Source organism: Hypanus sabinus, chromosome 21 (genome assembly GCF_030144855.1).
Source record: "Hypanus sabinus isolate sHypSab1 chromosome 21, sHypSab1.hap1, whole genome shotgun sequence".
NCBI classification, from domain to species: Eukaryota; Metazoa; Chordata; class Chondrichthyes; order Myliobatiformes; family Dasyatidae; genus Hypanus; species Hypanus sabinus.
The window spans coordinates 9008016-9029587 of NC_082726.1; the positions used below are offsets into that span (position 1 = coordinate 9008016).

The 21572-nt window shown below is 39.6% G+C and overlaps 1 protein-coding gene across 11 annotated transcripts in view; it reads left to right on the top strand.

The window, feature by feature from the left end:
* ppip5k1a (diphosphoinositol pentakisphosphate kinase 1a) overlaps positions 1 to 21572 on the top strand; it is a 254160-nt gene that overhangs the window by 94569 nt on the left and 138019 nt on the right. For all 11 annotated transcript variants that reach the window (XR_009507178.1, XM_059945947.1, XM_059945943.1 and 8 more), the window contains 4 exons: positions 10585 to 10660; positions 13351 to 13460; positions 14444 to 14529; positions 15048 to 15173. Coding sequence is in view for 10 of the 11 variants with exons in the window: in XM_059945947.1 (XP_059801930.1) it covers positions 10585 to 10660; positions 13351 to 13460; positions 14444 to 14529; positions 15048 to 15173 (398 nt within the window). In the remaining variant the exon portion in view is untranslated. The remainder of the gene's footprint in view (positions 1 to 10584; positions 10661 to 13350; positions 13461 to 14443; positions 14530 to 15047; positions 15174 to 21572) is intronic.

Consider the following 21572-nt stretch of genomic DNA (forward strand, 5'->3'; position numbering starts at 1 on the left):
CCTGCCCCAGAAGAGGTCCCAATGATCCAGAAACTTGAATCCCTGCCCCCTGCTCCAATCCCACAGCCACGCATTCATCCTCCACCTAATTCTATTCCTACTCTCACTGTCGCGTGGCACAGGCAGTAATCCCGAGATTACTACCTTTGCGGTCCTTCTTCTTAACTGCCTTCCTAACTCCCTATACTCTCATTTCAGGACTCTTCCCCTTTCCTTCCTATGTCATTGGTACCTACATGTACCACGACCTCTGGCTCTTCACCCTCCCACTTCAGGATATCTTGGACGCGATCAGAAACGTCCCGAACCCTGGCACCAGGGAGGCAAATTACCATCCGGGACTCCCAGTCATCTCCACAGAAACGCCTGTCTGAGCCCCTGACTATTGAGTCCCCTATTACTATGGACCTCTTTCTTCTAACCCTACCCTTCTGAGCTACAGGGCTGTCCTCTGTGCCGGAGGCTCGACCACTGTCACTCCCACCAGGTAGGCTGTCTCCCCCCAACAGTACTCAAACATGAGTACTTATTGTCAAGGGGTACAGCCACTGGGGTACTCTCTAGTACCTGCCTCTTCCCCTTCCTGACTGTAACCCACCTATCTGCCTCCCGTGGTCCCGGAGTGACCGCCTGCCTGTAACTCCTCTCTATCACCTCCTCACTCTCCCTGACCAGGCGAAGGTCATCGAGCTGCAGCTCCAGTTCCCTAACTCGGTCCCTCAGGTGCTGCAGTTCGGCGCACCTGGCGCAGATGTGGACGTTCGGGAGGCTCGGAGACTCCAGGATCTCCCACATCCGACACCGAGAACAACAAGCTGCCCTCACACTCATACCTCCCAAATAACTGAAAATACAAGAACTAAAAGATAAGCCTACTGTGCCCTCTTCCGCCTAAGCCCTCTGAGCCCAAGCCCTACACTCTGCGCCCGGCTCACTCCGCTGCCCGCTTCTTAAGGCGGCGTTCTTTATATATCTTCCCTCCTTCCCGGGCCTCCTTCACGCGCCTGCGCAGTCCCGCCTCTCAGAACTCCGATCTGAGAAGCAATTGGACAATTTGAAAATGGCCACCGCCGCACTTCCTCTCAAGCCTCGCTGTCCTCTTCCAAAAGAGAACTACTTCACTCAGTATCTCCTTTATATATCTTCCCTCCTTCCCGGGCCTCCTTCACGCGCCTGCGCAGTCCCGCCTCTCAGAACTCCGATCTGAGAAGCAATTGGACAATTTAAAAATGGCCGCCGCCGCACTTCCTCTCAAGCCTCGCTGTCCTCTTCCAAAAGAGCTAATAATAACAAATCATCAGCGTACAATGATAATTTATACGTCCTCTCCCCACGGGTAATACCCAGAATATTAGGTGATTCCCGAATAGCTATAGCCAACGGTTCTAAAGCAATGTCAAATAGTAAGGGACTTAAAGGGCAACCTTGCCTCGTACCACGAAATAACTGAAAAAAAGGGGATCTTTGATTATTTGTAAAAACCGAAGCTAAAGGTTTATGGTATATTAATTTAATTCATGATATAAATTTTGAACTAAAATTAAATTGTTGCATTGTAGTAAATAAATATGGCCATTCAACTCTGTCAAATGCTTTTTCTGCATCTAAAGATATAACACATTCTGGTATTTTAGATGAAGAAGTATAAATAATATTAATTAATTTTCTAATGTTAAAAGATGAATAGCGATTTTTAATAAATCCAGTCTGATAGCCAAAATTTTACTGAAAATCTTAAAATCCGTACTTAATAAGGATATAGGTCGATAGGGTGCACATTCAGTAGGGTCTTTATCTTTTTTAAGAATTAAAGAAATAGAAGCTTCATAAAAAGATTGTGGTAGTTTACCTACAATTAATACATCTTCAAAAATTTTACAAAGCCAAGGAGAAAGTATAGAAGAAAAAGATTTGAAAAATTCTACAGGAATTCTGGACCAGAAGCTTTACCAGAATTCATTAAAGAAATAGCCTTTTCTATTTCAGATTCCGTAATAGGTGTATCTAAAATTACATTATCCTCAACAGTTATTTTTGGAATATTCAATTTCCTTAAGAATTCGTTTATTATAGAAGAGTCCTTAGTGAATTCTGATTGGTATAAGGAGTTATAAAAATCTTGAAAGGCTCTATTTATCTCTTTGTGATCGATCGTCAGAGTACCATCTTGTTTACGAATTCTAGTAATCTGTCGTTTATCCGAAACAATTTTCAATTGGTTAGCCAATAATTTACCAGACTTATCTCCATGCATATAGAATTGAGTTTTTGATTTAATTAACTGACTTTCAATCGAAGAGGATAATAATAAACTATGTTCCATTTGAAGTTCCACTCTTTCTTTATAAAGTTCTTTACTTGGAGTCATTGAATAAATTTTATCAATTGCTTTGATTTTATCAACTAATGTTAATATTTTAGAATTAGTTCTTTTCCTAACTCCAGCAGAGTATGAAATAATCTGTCCACGAATATATGCTTTAAAAGTATCCCACAAAATTCCACTAGAGATCTCTACTGTAGAATTTGTTGCGAAAAACAAATCAATTTGTTGTTTAATAAAGTTAACAAAATCTAAATCCTGCAATAAAATAGGATTAAACCTCCAAAATTTAGTATTGACATATGAATCCGTTATTTTAATCGATAACTTCAGAGGTGCATGGTCAGATATGGTAATACAGTCATATTTACAATCAGTAACATCTGTGAGTAAATGGTGATCAATGAAAAAGTAATCAATTCGTGAGTAATTATGATAAACATGGGAAAAGTATGAAAACTCTGTCATTAGAGTGAAGAAAACGCCAAATTTCACAAGTAGCTGAATCAATCATAAAAGAGTTAATAAGAGAAGCCGATTTATTCGAAAGAGTTTGGGTAGGCTTGGATCTATCCATCACAGGGTTTAAACAACAGTTAAAATCCCCACTCATTATCAGTCTATATTGATTCAGATTAGGAAAAGATGTAAATAAGCATTTAAAAAATTCAGGACAATCAGTATTTGGAGCATAAACGTTAACTAGAACAACTTTTTGATTGAAAAGTAGACCAGTAATAAGCAAAAATCTACCTTGTGGATCTGAAATTGTTTCATGATGTATAAAAGAAGTTGATGAGTCTATAAAAATAGAAACACCTCTTACTTTGGCTTGCGAATTTGCGTGATACTGTTGGCCCTTCCAAAACCTAAATAAACGTTGACTGTCTACCTTCCTTACATGAGTCTCCTGCACAAAAATAACATTAGCATTCATTCTATGGAATACTTTGAATATTTTTTTCCGTTTGATCGGATGATTTAAACCATTAGTATTCCAAGAAACAAAATTAATAATCCTATCCATATTGACAATATTTATTACAGTTAACACATAAGTTTAAAAAAAAGTGAACTCATGAACCCGGAAGAAGGAAGTGAGTTCAAGGAGAAACCGGAAGTCACGGCACTGCAACCATTTTTGTAGTTTCATATAGGCACATGAAATAAAACTATGCAAAAAGCAAGCAAAAAGAAAAAAAAGAAAAAGAAAAATCCCCCTCCCTCCACCCTCGAAACCCCAGGAGAAAAGCCAAAAAGAGGCAAGCAGGCAATCTAATACTAAAATTACCCCCGTGTCTCAAGACGGCAACTCAGGCAAAAAAAATTGAAAAAAATACAAACAACCCATATTATAAAAAAGGTTTAATATAACAAAAGTTAAAATATAAAATTAGTATTATATATATAACAAAAGGGTTAAAAAATTAAATTGATAAAACCCATAAATAAATACTACTAAAATAGTATTTTAAATGAGAATTTAAAACTTTCAAACTCATCAAAACGAATATGACGTTCCAGGCACTAAAGTCTGTCGGGAAGAAGAAACGACATTTTATTATTATTTTTTTTTAAATCTTAATATTTAAATGTTAAAAATATTAAAAAAAAAACTTATACAAACTTAAAAAAGGAACCCTAATCAGTTATTTTCAAGGTTACTAGATTAGTAAAATATAAAAAAATAATAAAATCAGAATAGAGCAAAAAAAAGAGAACTTTTACAATATATAAAAAATACATGTTAGCCATACCTAAAAAAAAAACCCATCATTCTGTAAGAGATCGATTTTATAGACTAATTATTACTTTAGTCAATGCAATAGAGTGTCATTGTTCCAAAAAACTTTGAGCGTCCGCTGGAGATTTAAACAGCTGAACAGTTCCGTCTCCAGAAGTAACTCTCAGATGTGCTGGAAATAACAACGCTTGCTTGTAGCCTTCCTGGTGAAATTTAGACATAACCGGTCTAAAAGCCATTCTTGCCCTTAAAAATTCAGGGCTATAATCTTCCAAAATACGAAATTTGAATTCTTGAAAGTTAATCATACCCTTTTTCCGAGCGGCTCGAATCAGTCGCTCTTTGATATGAGGGTAATGGATCCGGAGCATTACATGCCGTGGTTTGTCTGAATCAGAATGATAGCGAGAGATACGGTGAGCACGATCGATTATTGGAGGAGAGTCCAGAACATCTGAACTGAAGACATCCATTAGAAGTTTAGAAAAGACAACGGTAAGATCACTGCTCTCAAACTTTTCCGGAATCCCAATTAGCCGAAGATTTTGCCTTTGAGAGCGATTTTCAAGATCAATAATTTTAGATTTATAATGATCCATCTGTTGAGAAGTTGAAGCTTGCTCTTGTTTCAAAGTTTCGATAATATGTTCTTTCTTCCGAGTGGCTTCTTCAAGTACCAAAATACTTGCTTGTTGTTTTTGTAGTTCCAGTGAAAGCGTTTTAAGTTCTCCTTCGAATGATTTTAAACGCTCATCAAATGCAAAAAGCTGTTCAGTAATTTTTCTTTCCAGACCTGCAAATTTATCTTCTATAAGCTTTAAAATAGTTTCTAAAGTTATCGGTTCTTTCGTCTGTTTCGATTCTTTTGCTTTAGACATTTCAGCGAGTTGAAAATAGATCGAATAGTTAAAAAGAAAAATTCTATATATTTAAACCCCTTTAGAATAAGTAAAAAAAAGATCATTTAAGGGGTGTTTGTAGGTTAAAAAGACGTAAAAGGTTTGGAGCAAAGCCAAAAGCGGTTTACTCCATAAGCGCCATCTTGAGACGTCCACTCAAGTTCTATGGTCTGTCTAGATCAGGGGTGGGCAAACTTTTTGACTTGTGGGCCACAAAGGGTTCTAAGATTTGACAGGGGGGCCGGACCAGGAGCAGATGGATGGAGTGTTTTGGTAATACACCTCATAAGAGAAAATAAAATATCATGGGATATGTAGAAAACGTGCTTTAATTTCAATTGAAAATGAACAAATGCATTACAACAAAATATCTGTCTTTGAAGTCCCATGGTATTTAGCTATTTATTGAAATGACTTTTAAAACACTGAAAATTAAATGAATAAAATACAGCTTTTTTAAATAGTAACAGTTATTATTTGAAAGCACTGAAAATTCTGTTCTCCTTCAAGATATTATCATCATCACTCTCCTCCTGACTGTCTTTATTTCAAAAACGGTAGGAGATGCAGGTCTACTTGTCCTGCTCCTTCTTATTCAATTGTCCCCTGTGCCAAAACTCAACAACGACCAGCACAAGGACAGAACAGTGACAGCACGCCAGTATGCGGAGCGCGTTATTTGATCTGGAGCGCTTTTTTTATTTTGAGAACGTACGTGCACCTGCGCACTACTCATGTCCATCACTTAACAGAAATGACATGTAACATGTAAGGCTTATTGAAAAAAATATTTTCAAATGCATTTTTTACATAACACAACGAAGAATCTTATTTTTAGTTTCAGTGGGAACAGTGTTGTTGGTCTCCCTTTTTAGCCAGTGCATCAAAGTCTGGATTTAGTTTTGTTGTGGCGATTCTCAGGATGGATCTGAGGTGTTGGTCAGTTAACTTGGATCTGTGGCTGGCTTTGTTGATGTTCATGACGCTGAACGCCTGTTCACACAAATAGGTTGAGCCGAACAAAGAGTAAAGCGCAAATGTGGAGTTATACACTGCACCTCAACAAAGGTCAATGTATATAGAGTGCGTCATCTATTGGGTAAACGCCAGAATTGTGGGGGAAAAACGTTAACAAGGTTTATTAATATAATTTCATCAAGTTCTGCGGGCCGGATTGAAAAGCTTAACGGGCCGCATATGGCCCCCGGGCCGTAGTTTGCCCATGCCTGGTCTAGATAGAGCTCTGCTGTGACATTTTCCCTGACGAGTAATGCCACCCCTCCTCCTTTAATCCCTCCCGCTCTGTCACGTCTAAAACAACGGAACCCCAGAATACTGAGTTGTCAGTCCTGCCCCTCCTGCAATCAGGTCTCACTAATGGCTACAGTGTGCTGATCCATGGCCTGAGCTCATCTGCCCTTGCTACAATACTTCTTGCATTGAATTATATGCAGCCCAGGATGCTAGTTGCAGCATGTTCAGCCTTTTTGATTCCTGATTGATGAAAATGCTACTAAATACAGAGAGAGATCCTGGATTTTAAAAAAAACTTGCAAGCCTCTGCCTGAAAGCTGAAACTAGGGAGAAAGTTCATCTTTCAGCAGGACTACAATCCAGTGTACACTGCCAGAGCAACCATGGAGTGGCTTCAAATGAAGGCCCAGTCAGAGTCCTGAGCTTAACCCGATCAAACATCTCTGGCAAGACCTCCCTCAACATTGTTGTCCACCACCGCTCCCCAATTAACTTGGCACTGCTTGAGCAAGGAGGAATGGGCAAATCTTGCTCCATCACGTTGTGCAAAGCTAAAAGAAACTTATCCGAAAAGACTACTGGCTTTAATGTCTGCAAGAAGTGGCTTAACTAAGTACTGAGCGAAGGGGGATGAATAGTTTTGAACTGCTGACATTTCAGTTTTGAATTTTTAGTTTTTTTATGTTTTACAGTTTTTCCTGTGTTTTTAGGCTCCACTGTGGGGGGTAGGGGGAAGGACCATGTGATTCATAAATAAAAAAAAATCTCAGTTAAATTGATCAAAGTCCTTACTCATTCATGTGAACAAAGGGTTGAAGACGGAATACTTTTTCAAGGCACTGTAGCCTTTAGCAATCAAATCCAACCCCTGGCCTTCACGCTACTAAGCCCAGCAAAACCATTTCTACCGACGGGAGAAGGGGCAAAAGCGGGTTACTGGTGCTTTAAGTCTAATCACTTTAGGCAAATGGGGCTTGTCAGCTGTTGTTGGCAGCTCATCTAGGAGAAGGAAAACTCTGATCTCTAACCTCTGCTGCCTTGCAGCTATACCCACTCATGGAAAAGTCTTTGGGAGTAAACCCCAAGGAAATTCAAGAGCTGGAGTGCCTAAGGCAGTCCTATGTTGAGTTCAAAGCTAACTGCCTAGTCCTGCAAAGCTGCTGGTGCTAAACTGTATTGGTCTCTAGTTCTTTTGGATTCGTCAGCTGCGTGGAGAGAGCAAGCTTGCTGCTTTCCGGATTGTACTTCCCTGGTTGTGTATCATGTTGAAGGCTGGGATGCAACATCTATGCTTGTCTCTGACCGACAGAGGGCCACAATTATCAATAACTAGTGGGATGCATCAGGGATTATGCTCAGTCCTTGAGTGTCCACAGACTCCAATGATTTGGATGAAAGACATTGAAGATTAACTTTGTCATGTGCATTGAAACATACAGTGAAATGCATTGTTTGCATCAACAACTAACACGGTCTAAGGATGTGTTGGGCAGCTTATAAGTGTCACCAAGTTTCTGCACCAATATAGCATGCCCACAGCTTACTAACCCTAACCCATATATTCTTTGGAACATGGGAGTAAACAGGAGCACCTGGTAGAAATCCATGTGGTCATGGGGAGAACATACAAATTCTTTACAGGCGGCAGTGTGAATGGAAATGCAATCCCCAGCACTGTAATGTGTTGGGAACCATTACGTTACACTGTGCCCAAGTGCATTATACCCATATTTGCTAATGATACCAAAGTGTCATATTGTTGTCATATGGCAAAGGGGTATAATAGATTTAGTGAACAAGCAGAAAGTTGGCAAATGGAGTATACCATGGGCAAATGGGAGGAAAAATGTAAAAGCAAGTTATTAATTTAATAGCATATGACTGCAACATGTCATGATGTAAAAAGATCTGGGGTCCCAATATGTGAATTGGAATGGGTCAGTTCGTGGGTATACATGAGAATTAGAAAATCTAAAGAAATGTTTGCCTTTATTGTAAAGTGAAAATGGATCTAATACTTTCCTGGTATACATGACGAATAAACTCTTCTTGGGTTTCCAGCCGATGACAAGCTGTGCTATCTTAATCAGGGATGATGCGTGGATATATCTAGTCTGGTGGTATTTATATCAAGACTTTGGAGTGTAACAGTGGGGAAATTTGGATACAACATTATAGGGCACTTTTGAGACTGCACTTGGAGCAATGTATATAGGTGTGGACTCCAATCTAAGGAAGAATAACTTACGAGGCAGTGCAGAGAAGATTCAGTAGGGTCATTCCTGGGATGAAGAGGTTGACGAATGAAGAGATGTTCAGTAAGCTGAGCCTATTCTCTTTAGAAGAATAAGAGGTGGTCTTATTGAAACAAGAACTTGGCTTTTCTGAGGGAATATTTCCTCAGTAGAGGTGGGGTACCTAGAACAATGAGGCAAAGCTTCAAAATAAGAGATGCTGATTTCAGACAGATGGGAGGAAATTTATTCTCTGAGTCATGAATCTGTGAAGCTCTCCTCCCCAAAGAACTGTGGAGGAAGAAACATTGTCAATCTCTGCATTGAATATGAGCTACAGGGGAGTTGAGTATGGGGTGGTGGTGGTGAGAGAAGGTATTGGTGACTGGGTCTGGATGCAACAGGGGCCCTATCAGCCTACTCTGACTTCTAGCTCGTGTGTTCCATCGGTTTGCTATTTGCTCAGATGGTTTACTTTGAAGCTGGATATAGCTCCCTCCAGTGGAGTAAGCAGAGTATCAGCTTCCTGCTTCTGCAGAATTTGGTGTTTATGTATTCTGTGATTCAGTTGTGTGCATTGAACCCCCTCCTTTACACACTTACATTCACGACTGTGCCACCAATTTCATCAGATCAGATTACACCACAGTGATGAATTCTGCAGATTAATTACAAATAACAATGAAATGGCATATAGAGAGGAGTGAAGAAACTGTCTCAATGGTGTAATTACCATAACCTTTCACTCAACATAAAAAAGTAAAGAAACGGAGATGGAGAGGAATTTCTTTAGCCAGACAGTGGTGAGTCTGTGGAATGTGTTGCCACAGGTGGCTGTGGAGGAGAAGTCATTAGGTATATTTAAGGTAGTGGTTGATAGATTCTTGATTGATCAGGGCATGAAGGGATACTGGAGGAAGGAAGGAGATTGGGGCTGAGAGTGAAAATGGATCAGCCCTGTTGAAATGGTGAAGCAGACTCAATGCTCCAAATGGCCTAATTCTGCTCCTATATCTTATGGTCTTACTATCTTATAGAAATGATTATCAATTTCAAGAAATCAAAAAGGTATGAACAAGCCCCACTATTCCTAAACGATGAAGCTTTAGCTGGAAAGGGACTCCAGCTTTAAGTTCTTGAGAGTGAACATCAGAGGAGCTGTCTTGGACCACTAATACCATCTTAGTAGGGAAGGGTCAGCAGTACCTATACTATCTTAGGAGTGTATAGAAAATAATTCTACCCCAAAAGCCCTGGTAAATCTTTATTGACATGTAATTGAGAGGGTACTGACCTGCTGCATGATGGTATGGTACACTAGCAGCAACAAGATCGACCAAAAAGCACTTCAGTGCATAATCAGGAGCGCTTAGAGCTTCACTGAGACATAACCTCCAGATGTGGAAACCACCTACAACTCGCATGTCTATGGCCTCATCCCACCCCAGTAGTCATCTGTTCAATCTCCTGCCATCCTGCAGGACATGCAGAAACATCTCTGCTTGGACCTCCAGACTAAAAATCAACATTTCCCCTAAGGCTGTTGTGTAACTGAGCATTGCCCCACTTTAGAGTTGTTTGTTTTTAATTCAGTTGTAAATTCAGTGTCACTCTAAATAATTCAGATGTTTTTTTTTATTAATCAAATTGCCAGTATGATGTTTTGCACTGGTTGGAGTAGCACTGCAATCTCGTTGTCCTCAGCAATGACAATAAAGCTGTAACTAATCTGAAGAAAAATCTCTGTAGGAAGAAGGGACAACTGGACTTGTATATAACTGTAATGTCTGAAGCAACACACACAAAATGTTGGAAGAACTCAACAGGTCAGGCAGCATCTATGGACCATCAAATAAGCACAGTCTCGTAGTCAGTTAAAGTTGTATATTCTTGTTTCCGTTTAAATGTCATTTAGATCTTTTTGAAGAGGCAGATTCAAGGAAACATTCAGCCTTTCAGTTACAGCTTTTATCTGGTTTAATTGTAACTTTTGTAAATATGCCTTTCTTTCTAGTTTAGAGGAAAATGTGAAGTTGTCTGTAAAATTCATGCCTTCCATTAACTTCTCCAAACTTAGCTAATATATTTGGTTCTAAATTAATGCCTGAGACTTTCTTTTTCACATTCTAGATTCTTTGACTTGTTTGAGAAATATGATGGATATAAGACAGGAAAGCTGAAACTCAAGAAACCAAAACAGCTTCAGGTATGAGAGAATTCTCAGCAAAAGTTTTCAAGTGTTGCTTTGTGGGATCCTTACTGCAAGCAGCACCTCTTGGTTTCATTGGAAAGCTGAATGCCCTCAGAAACACCTTCCAGGGACCTACTGCAAAAAAAAAGGATTCTCCTAGAAACTTCCTATTTCTGCCACGGGGACTGCTGTGCCTGGTGTGTCAGGCTTCAGGACCTTGTGTTCAGCTGAATGTTAGTCCCAGTAATACTGAACTAGAAAGTACTATACAGGATTCTGCAGGTGGTAGAATCACAGCACATGTTCAGCTTAGATACAGAACCACACTTAGTTTTAAGAGCCAATTCCTTGCTCCTTCCCCTGCCTACATACAAAAGTTTTTTGAGGTAATGTTTGCAATAGCAGAAAGATTTTGAGTAAATCCTTAGATAATTGGTACAAACCCTTAAGTCCTTTAACCTGCATCATTATAGTCTGACTACTTCTCTTTATTGAAAGAGCATGCTGTGTTTCTTGTCATAATTCAAACCTTAGTTTGCAAACACCTTTTTATCCTATTGTGCCTCCTGTCCTGTGAAATTAATTTAGCCTGTGATTTATTGCTCAAATATCTTTGGCTACATTGTGCAAATTAATGAATTAATTTTCTATCTACTGATTAAGTTGCCTCTAATGGAAACAATAACCTCCTGCTATTGTGCACAACATGGTAAGAAATGAAACGAGAGAGACTAAACTGTGGAGCTTAGATGACGCTGGTGCACTCAAAAAGGTGGTATCGATCATGAAGGTCCTCCATTTACCCCTTTACCATCAGATTTCTGAATGGACAATGAACCCATGAATGCTGCTTTTTTTTTTCTTTTTGTACTATTTATTTAATTTTTTTCATTGTAATTTATAGTTTTTTTTAAAATTACGGTGGCATGCAAAAGTTTGGGCACCCCGGTCAAAATTTCTGTTACTGAATTCTGTTACAGAATAGTTTACTGTGAGTAGAAGATGAACTGATCTCCAAAAGTCATAAAGTTAAAGATGAAACATTCTTTTTGAAATTTTAAGCAAGATTAATGTATTATTTTTGTTTTGTACAATTTTAGAGTGGGGGATAAAGGAAAGGAGCACCATGCAAAAGTTTGGGCACCCCAAGAGATTTGAGCTCTCAGATAACCTTTACCAAGGTCTCAGACCTTAATTAGCTTGTTAGGGCTATGGCTTCTTCACAGTCATTGTTAGGAAAGGCCAAGTGATGAAAATTTCAAAGCTTTGTAAATACACTGACTCCTAAAACCTTGTCCCAATAATCAGCAGCCATGGGCTCCTCTAAGCAGCTGCCTAGCACTCTGAAAATGAAAATAAATGATGCCCATAAAGCAAGAAAAGGCTATAAGAAGATAGCAAAGAGTTTTCAGGTAGCTGTTTCCTCAGTTTGTAATGTAATTAAGAAGTGGCAGTTAACAGGAACGGTGGAGGTCAAATTGAGATCTGGAAGACCAAGAAAACTTTCAGAGAGAACTGCTTGTAGGATTGCTAGAAAGGCAAATCAAAACCCCCATTTGACTGCAAAAGACCTTCAGGAAGATTTAGCAGACTCTGGAGTGGTGATGCACTGTTCTACTGTGCAGTGACACCTGCACAAATATGACCTTCATGGAAGCGTCATCAGAAGAAAACCTTTCCTGCGTCCTCACCACAAAATTCAGCGCCAGAAGTTTGCAAAGGAAAATTTAAACAAGCCTGATGCATTTTGGAAACAAGTCCTGTGGACTGATGAAGTTAAAATAGAACTTTTTGGCCGCAATGAGCAAAGGTATGTTTAGAGAAAAAAGGGTGCAGAATTTCGTGAAAAGAACACCTCTCCAACTGTTAAGCACGGGGGTGGATTGTGTTGCAGCCAGTGGCACGGGGAACATTTCACTGGTAGAGGGAAGAATTAAATACCAGCAAATTCTGGAAGCAAACATCACACCGTCTGTAAAAAAGCTGAAGATGAAATGAGGATGGCTTCTACAACAGTATAATGATCCTAAACACACCTCAAAATCCACAATAGACTACCTCAAGAGGTGCAAGCTGAAGGTTTTGCCATGGCCCTCACAGTCCCCCAACCTAAACATCATCGAAAATCTGTGGATAGACCTGAAAAGAGCAGTGCATGCAAGACGGCCCTAGAATCTCACAGAACTAGAAGCCCTTTGCAAGGAAGAATGGGTGAAAATTGTCCAAACAAGAATTGGAAATCTCTGAGCTGGCTACAGAAAGCGTTTACAAGCTGTGATACTTGCCAAAGGGGGTGTTACTAAGTACTGACCATGCAGGGTGCCGAAACTTTTGCTTTGGGCCCTTACCCTTTTTTTGTTATTTTGAAACTGTCAAAGATGGAAATAAAAAAAAGTAATCTTGCTTAAAATATTAAAGAAATGTGTCATCTTTACCTTTATGCCTTTTGGAAATCAGATCTTTTTTTTTACTTGCTTATTCACAGTAACAGAAATTTTGACCAGGGGGGCCCCAAGCTTCTGCATACCACTGTATGTATTGCAATGCACTGCAGCCACAAAACAGCAAATTTCATGACTTATGCCAGTGATATTAAACCTGATTCTGTAACCTGGAGCATTCTAATGTAGCAGTACAGTGATTAAAGTAAGAAGCCCTGCAGTGGTGTTTGTCATATTGTTACACCTGACTCTTGATTCTTGCAGGAAGTGCTAGACATTAGTCGTGAGCTGTTGGCTGAACTGGGGCAGCATAATGACTGTGAAATTGAAGAGAAGAAATCCAAGCTGGAACAGCTGAAGACCGTGCTGGAGATGTAAGTTCTGTAAGGGAGGGCACAGCAAAGTCATAGAGTCATTACACAGCCCTTCGGTCCATCAACTACATGCCGAACTCTTACCCTTCCCAGTCCCATCAACCTGCACCTAGATCATAGCCCTTCATAATCCTCCCATCTATGCGCTATCCAAACTTAAGTTAAATGTTGAAATTGAACTCACATTTTCACTTTGACTGGCAGCTCGTTCCACACACTCACCACCCTTTGAGTGAAAAATGTCCATCTCATGTTTCTCTTAAACATTTCACCTTTCACCCTTAAACTATAAACCAAATTTCACACAACCTCTGTGGAAAAAGTTTGCTTGCATTTACCCTCTATATACCACTCATAATTTGTATATATCTATCAAATCTTCCCTCATTATCCTTCACTTCAGAGAATAAAGTCCTAACCTATTCAACCTTCCCTTATAACTCAGTTCTCAAGTCCAGGCAGGATCCTTGTAAATGCTTTGTGTACTCTTTTAATCTTATTGATATCTTCCCTTTAGGTACATGACCAGAACTGCATACCATACTTCAAATTAGCCCTTACCAACATCTTGTACAACTTCAACATGACATCCCAACTCCTGTACTCAGTGCTCTCATCTGTTAAAGCCAGTGTGCCAAAAGCTCTCTTTTTGACCCTGGCTACCTGTGACACTGGGGGCAATTTTGTATTGTCAATATTATCAGGGTTTCTTGGCAGTAATATATGTATTGATTTAAAAAAATTAGACTTCAGATCTTGAAGTTTCTTTTAGAAAATTTAGACTTGGAGCAAGGCTTCTGTTGATCTCTGATCACTAGAAGATGGTAGCTCCTCTCCACCTGCCACCCTCCTGTTTAGTTGGTGATTATTTTTACTTCATTTACTACTGCTGTACTTTCTCTTGTTCTTTTAGGAGCTGACCTATGTAATCCAGGTCTTCCGTCAGTCTGTGCCTTTTTTAAAATTCGATTTTGTTGTTATAGGTATGGTCATTTCTCTGGTATAAACAGGAAAGTACAAATGACCTATTTGCCACATGGACAACCCAAAACCTCCAGTGAAGAAGAAGGTATGCATAGATCTAAGCAATCAGATCTGTTCATTGTGTTTATTGAAAGATGACACTTCTCACAGTGCTACCCTCCCTGCACTGGATTGGCGGAGAGACCTTGAATGCATACTTTTGTTTCTTGTAGGACTTTGTCCCCTCCCCCAGTTAAGCATTTGTATGTTCAGAATAAGTTAACTCACCAACTGAATCATCCTGAAACCATGAACCCATTGATGCAGCTTAACAGCTCAATTCTTTGCAAGGTATTCTAAGTCGTCCAAAGCCATCTTTCATCATAATTGATAGTCTTGGACATTTTACTGTATGAATCTCCAGATAATGATCTAGAACTAGAGTTCTGAATAATTATAGAGCCAGCAGACACTTTTTTTTTGCAGTTGGTGTAGTTTTAGGGGAAGGGTTGGGGCTGAGTGTTGTGAGCTGTTTAATTTGTCACTGACTGCGATGCAGCATGCTATGGTACTAAACTTCTGTTTTGGTTGAATTGCCACTTGGTGCCTGTGTTTACTTTTCAGATTCAAGAAGGGAGGATCCATCCTTGCTTCTAGTGCTGAAATGGGGAGGAGAGCTAACTCCAGCAGGGAGAGTACAAGCTGAAGAACTTGGAAGAGCGTTTAGGTGCATGTACCCTGGAGGACAAGGTAGGTGCATTCTAGTACAGTGTCCTTCGAAAATACTAGAAACAAAAGTACTAGCTTCTCACTGCAGTGGGAAGTTTTTTTTTCCCCCTCCCCTCCTTGTTGACACTATGTCACTGTGTCTCAAACCAACAATTTTCAGACCAGTTCTGAATCCAACGAGGCTCAGAGCATAAAATCCATATTGCCTTTTTACTTCTGACTGATATTTTAAGCGTGATATTTCTGTTAATATTGCTGTCTACCTTTTCTATTGTGAGTTTTGGAAACTGAAATACAGTTGATTCAGGTTAATAAGGCCATCAGATAATTGGGGTAGCCGCCTATGTGAAAACAATTCTGGAAGAACAAAAACTAAGCAAGAAAATAGCCAGGATTCCCTTCATTTCTTTGGGACACTGTCATTTAATTAGGACAGGAGACTGTTGCCAAACAGTTTCTAATTAGTATCATTTGTGATGCCCACTTGTGTGGCCATTAGACACTACACTGTGTTTAGAGCAAACAGTTATTAAATACATCATTTGTGTGTTGATAAACTTCTCTCTGGCTTCCAGCTGGGTACAGATATCAATTATAACTGACGTTTTGATGACAAGCTCTGCCATCTTCTTCAGTCTAGCCATCATCCCTGAAGAAGGTGGTAGAGTTTGTCTTCAAAATGTCAGTTATAATTGATACCGGTACTCGGTTGGAAGCCCAAGAAGAGTTTATTTGTCGCGTATGCCGGGAAAGCACCAGACTCTTTTTCGTTTGTGTGTGTTTGTGTTCAAAAAGCAGTTATTGGTGTCACTGATAATAATAAGCAGTCAGACAACTCACTGAGGTTTTAAGCATTCATGTTTGGAGATGCCAGAAATGGCCGGGAGTAAAAATGAAACAATTTCATTACTTCAGCATGTTAGGAGGAACTATGAAGAAATTGAAGGTATCGACAATCATCTTGAATGTTACAATGAAAATGGAGAATTGGAGGATGCAGTGATCGAAAGGGTTTCTATGAAGGCAGTCCATGGACTGCACTCGGTGTCTGTGCTGACTTTATTCCTTTACAGTCAATCAAAGAGTACTGCAGGATATACTGGATGAATTCCTTCATCACTAGCTATTAGGAACTAATACAGTTTTATGGTACTGTAGTAGTATTGGTAGCGTTCTAATTTGTTCTAAATTTCATTAAATGCATATTTTTTTATTCAGTTAAATAGTAGTTTGTCTTTTTACCTTTCTAACTATTGCCATGAAACTGGCTAATTGGGGTAGTCACTTAATTGGGCCAAAATGTACTGGTTCGGTTGCCCCAATTAACTGGAATTCATTGTATATGTGATTCACTATATTAAATATTCCATGTTCATTTAGCCCAAAAGTCTTCTGCTGATTAGAACCTGCTGATAATAAAACCAGAATTTTAGTGACTCTTATTGTAAGGTCTAGGGACATCAGGATAGTGTTGTAAATGTTCCATGAACTAAACAAACCTCAGCTAGAAATGTAATATTTGTACTACAGAGCATTCATCTCCAAGTGAAAGATGTGTTTGGATTCTGTGCCATTTGTAATGGATTACTCTGCAAGGATGTTTTGTCATTGGCAGTTGAACTCAATAAATCTAATTTGTAATAAAGTTTACCTTTATAACTGAAGCTTCCTGGCAATGTTTATGGCTTCAGTACACAGCCCTAGAGCTATGTAATAATTTGTCCTGCCTGCCTTCTCGTTGATTAACAAAGAAATCTCTTCCCCTGTGGAAGGGATTCGTTACTGCAGTTCTGAAGATAAAATGCCATCTTGAACTGCAGGCATTACAGTTGTCCAATACTGCTGTCACTTATTGCTGATCAATCCTATTTTAATATTGTGGGCAGGGTAACAGTACTTGGCTTGCTGATAAATGAAACTTAAGTCAGAGTGCCGCAGAGATCTGTTGATATCGATAACCTGAGCTATAGACTCTTCTGTTGCTGATCTTTTGATACAGAGTAAATTTTCCATGAGTATATTTACATCAAATGGACTAGCATGATAATCATCAGCAGTGAACCATGCAGAAGTTGTTCTTGTCACCTGTGCCTGTCTGGTGGTGGTGGTAGGGGGGTGTCACCCCTCTCCCCTCTCTTCCTATTAATGCTGAGGGAAATTTGATGGATATTGGGTCCTTAAGGCAAGGATACAAACACCAGTGCCCTTGTATGGAAATGCCTACAAAAAGTAGTGGATATGGCCCAGTCCATCATGGGTAAAGCCATCCTCACCATTGAGCATGTCTATACAGATTGCCATCACAGGAAAGCAGCATCTATCATTAAGGACCCCAACCATCCAGGCCATGCTCTCTTCTGAGTTCTGCCTTCAGCAAGAAGGTACAGGAGCCTTGGGACTCACACCACCAGGTTCAGGAACAGTTATTGCCCTTCAACAATCAGGCTCTTGAACCAGTGGGAATAACTTCACTCACCCCATCACTGAACTGTTCCTACAACATATGGACTCACTTTCAATGACTCTTCATCTCATGTTCTCAATATTTATTGCTTGCTTGCCTGCTTATTTATTTATTTATTTATTTACTTACTTACTCTTTTGTATTTGCACAGTTTGTTTTCTCTTCATTGCACATTTGTTGTCTGTCATGTTAGGTGTGGTCTTACGTTGATTAGAGTCATAGTCATTGAGAAGTACAGCACAGAAACAGACCCTTTAACCCATCTAGTCTGTGCCAAACCATTTAAATTGCCTACTTCCATTGACCTGCACCGGGTCATAGGACCATAGCTGTCCATACCCTTGCCATCCGTGTATCTACCCAGACTTGTATTAAACATAGAAATCAAGCTTGTATGCATCACATGCACTGGCAGCTCATTCCACACTCTCATGACCCTCCGAATGAAGAAGCTTCCTTTCATGTTTCCCTTAAACTTTTCATCTTTCATTCTTAACCCATGACCTCTGGTTGTATTCCCACCCATCCTCAGAGGAAGAAGCCTATTTGCATTTACCCTATTTATACCCCTCATAATTTTTACATCTCTATCAAATGTCATCTCAATCTTCTACATTCCAAGAAATACAGTCCTAACCTATTCAATCTTTCTTTATCTCGGGTCTTCCAAACCCAGCAACGTCCTTGTAGATTTTCTCTGTATTCTCTCAACTTTATTTACATCTTTCCTGTGGGTAGGTGACCAAAACTGCACACAATACTCCAAATTAGGCCTCACCAATGTCTTACACAACTTCAACATAACATCCCATCTCCTGTACTCAATAATTAGATTTATGAAGGCCAGAGTGCCAAAAACTTCATATTCTATTAAGATTCTGTTGTGATTGCCCGCAAGAAAGTGTATCTCAGAATTGTATATGGTGACATATATGTACTTTGATAATAAATTTACGTTGAACTTTGAAAAGAACTCTACATGGCTAGCCTATCAGCATCTACAAAAATAAAAGTATCTGATGCTAAAGAATCTGCTGCACTTTTCTGATCTTACTGGAAGAAGAACCTGTTTCACTTTCCAAGTAAATGCTGTGCTCTAACATAACCCTTTTGTGTAAAAGCCATTGCATTTCATTGGATATATCCAAACTTTTCACTTGCAGCTTGTTCCGTATTCTCAGCATCGTCTCACCCTCGCATTCCTTTTAAGTAGTTCACCTTTCACCCTTAACCCATAACCTCTAGTTCCAGTCTCACCCAACCTCAGTGGACAATGCCTGCTTATATTTGCCCTATCTATACCCCTCATCATTTTATTTACTTCTATCAAATCTCCCTTCATTTTCCCACATGCCAGGGAATGAAGTCCTAATCTATTCAATATTTACCCACAACTCAGGTCCTCATGTTCCAGAAACATCCTCATAAATTTTCTCTGTACACTTTAAATCTTATTAATATCTTTCCTGTAGATACCAGAACTCCACACTATACTCCAAATTAGGCCTTGCCAACATGTTGTACAACTTCAACATAGTATCGCAACTCCTGTACTCAGTACTTTGATTTAGAAAGGCCAATATACTAAAAGCTCTCTTTATGACCCTATCTACCTGTGATGCTATTTTCAAGGATTTAAAGATCTGAATTCCCAGATTCCTCTGTACTACAGCACTCCTCAGTGCTCAGCCATTCACTGTTCAAGTCCTACCCTGGTTTGTCCTCCAAAGTGCAATGCCTCACACTTGCCTGCATTAAATTCCATCTTTTTCCTGCTTTTATTTTCCTCAGCTGGTCCAGCTCCTGCTGTAAGCTTTGATAGCCACCCTCACTGTCCACTTCACCCTCAATTTTGGTGTCATTTGAAAATTTTTCTGGTCCAGTTTACCACATTATCATCCAGATTATTTCCACAGATGACAAACAACAATGGACCCAGCAACCAAATGTGTTTTGAAAATGCTTTTAAAACAAAATATTAATGTTCCAGTATTTCTGGGGTCCAGTATCCATCACCAGTGTACCTCTAGCCTACTCTGCATTCTGTTATTGTCAGATGAGTCCATCAGTAATGTGAGGATTTGTTGCAATTAATCTTGATGTCATTGGGCAAGGGAGGAATTAACTTTATTGTACTTTCTAGACCTGAATGTTCTTCATTAACTTGTGTTACAGTATTATAACACTCAGCTGTGCTGTCTGTATGGTTGAATAGCTTATATAAAGTATTGTTGTGTGGGTGAGTTAATGGATAACAACTGGAGCAGCTGAATTTAATTGCAGATTCCAATGAAATGGGGAAGTAATTTTAGGAAGGGAGGTGGCAAATAATCCAACCTTCACTGTTGACAAATAATCAATCACAATATAGTTTCTGTTGGTGGGTTTAGATTGGATACATCAAGAACGTAAATAGTAGTCTGGTATCGAGGGGCCACTACACAGAATCAGAAAAAGCTGCAAAGGGTTGCACACTGGGGGCAGCTCTATTGTGGGCATTAGTGCCCCCTCCATCAAGAATATTGTCTAAAGGTGATGCCTCAAAAAGGCAGCATTCATCACGAAGGACCCCCATCACCCAAAACATGTTTTCGTCTCATTACCACCATTAGGGAGGAGGTACAGGAGCCTGAAGGCACATACTCATTGTTTTGGGAACAGCTTCTTCCCCTCTACCATCAGATTTCTGAATGGACAATAAACCAACTCATGAACTCTACCTCAATATTTTTGCTCTTCTTGCACTACTTATTTATTTTTTATATATATTTCTTGTACTTCATAGTTTTTTCAATGTATTGCACTGTGCTGCTGCTGCTGCAAAGGAACAAATTTTACGATCTATGTCAGTGATATTAACCTGATTCTGATTCTAAATGGTATGAAATGTTACTGCAGGCATGTTGGAATAAATGGAAAGTACTTAAATCTGGTTCACTTCTTTCAGTATCGCAGCTATCAAATCTGCAAAAGTGATTAACAGAAACCTTGGGTATGCACTGCACTTCACCCTCTTTCCCCCATCTTTCTCTTCAAAATCTGCTGCCCTGGGTAACTTAGTTCCATGGCATTGAGCTAATGTTTACGTATATGCCGTGGCACTGTTAGACCACAAGACATAGGAGCAGAATTAGGCCATTCAGCCCATCAAATCTGCTCCTCCATTCCATCATGGTTTATCCCAGGATCAACTCAACCTCATACACCTGCCTTCTTGCTACATCTTTTGATGCCCTGACCGATCTGGAAACCATCAACGTCTGTCTTGAGTATACCTATGGACTTGGTGTCCACCGCAGTCTGTAGCAGAGCATTCCACAGATTCACCACTCTCTGGGTAAAAAAAAAAATTCTCCTTGCCTCCATTCTAAGAGGTCACCCCTCAATTTTGAGGCTGTGCTCTCTAGTTCTGGATAAACCCACTATACTCTCCATATCTACCCTATCTAGTCCTTTCAACATTTGGTAGGTTTGAATGAGATCCCCCTGCATTCCAATAAATTCCAGTGAGTACAGGCCCAAAGCTGTCAAATGCTCGTATGTTAACCCCTTCATTCCTGGAATCATCCTCGTGAACTTCCTTAGGATTCTGTCTAATGACAACACATCATTTCTGAGATATGGAGCCCAAAACTGTTGACAATACTCCAACTGTGGCCTGACTAGTGTCTTATAAAACCTCAGCATTATCTCCTTGGTTTTGTATTCTATCCCCCTTGAAATAAATGCCAACATTGCATTTACCTTCTTTACTGCAGTCTTGACCTGTAAATTAACCTTCTGGGAGTCTTGCACAAGGACTCCTACATCCCTCTGCATCTCTGTGTTTGAATCTTTTCCTCACTTAGACAATAGTCCACACTGTTGTTCCTTTTATCAAAATTCATTATGGTATATTTCCCAGCACTGTATTCCATCTGCCACTTCTTTGCCCATTCTTCCATCGTCGTATCATC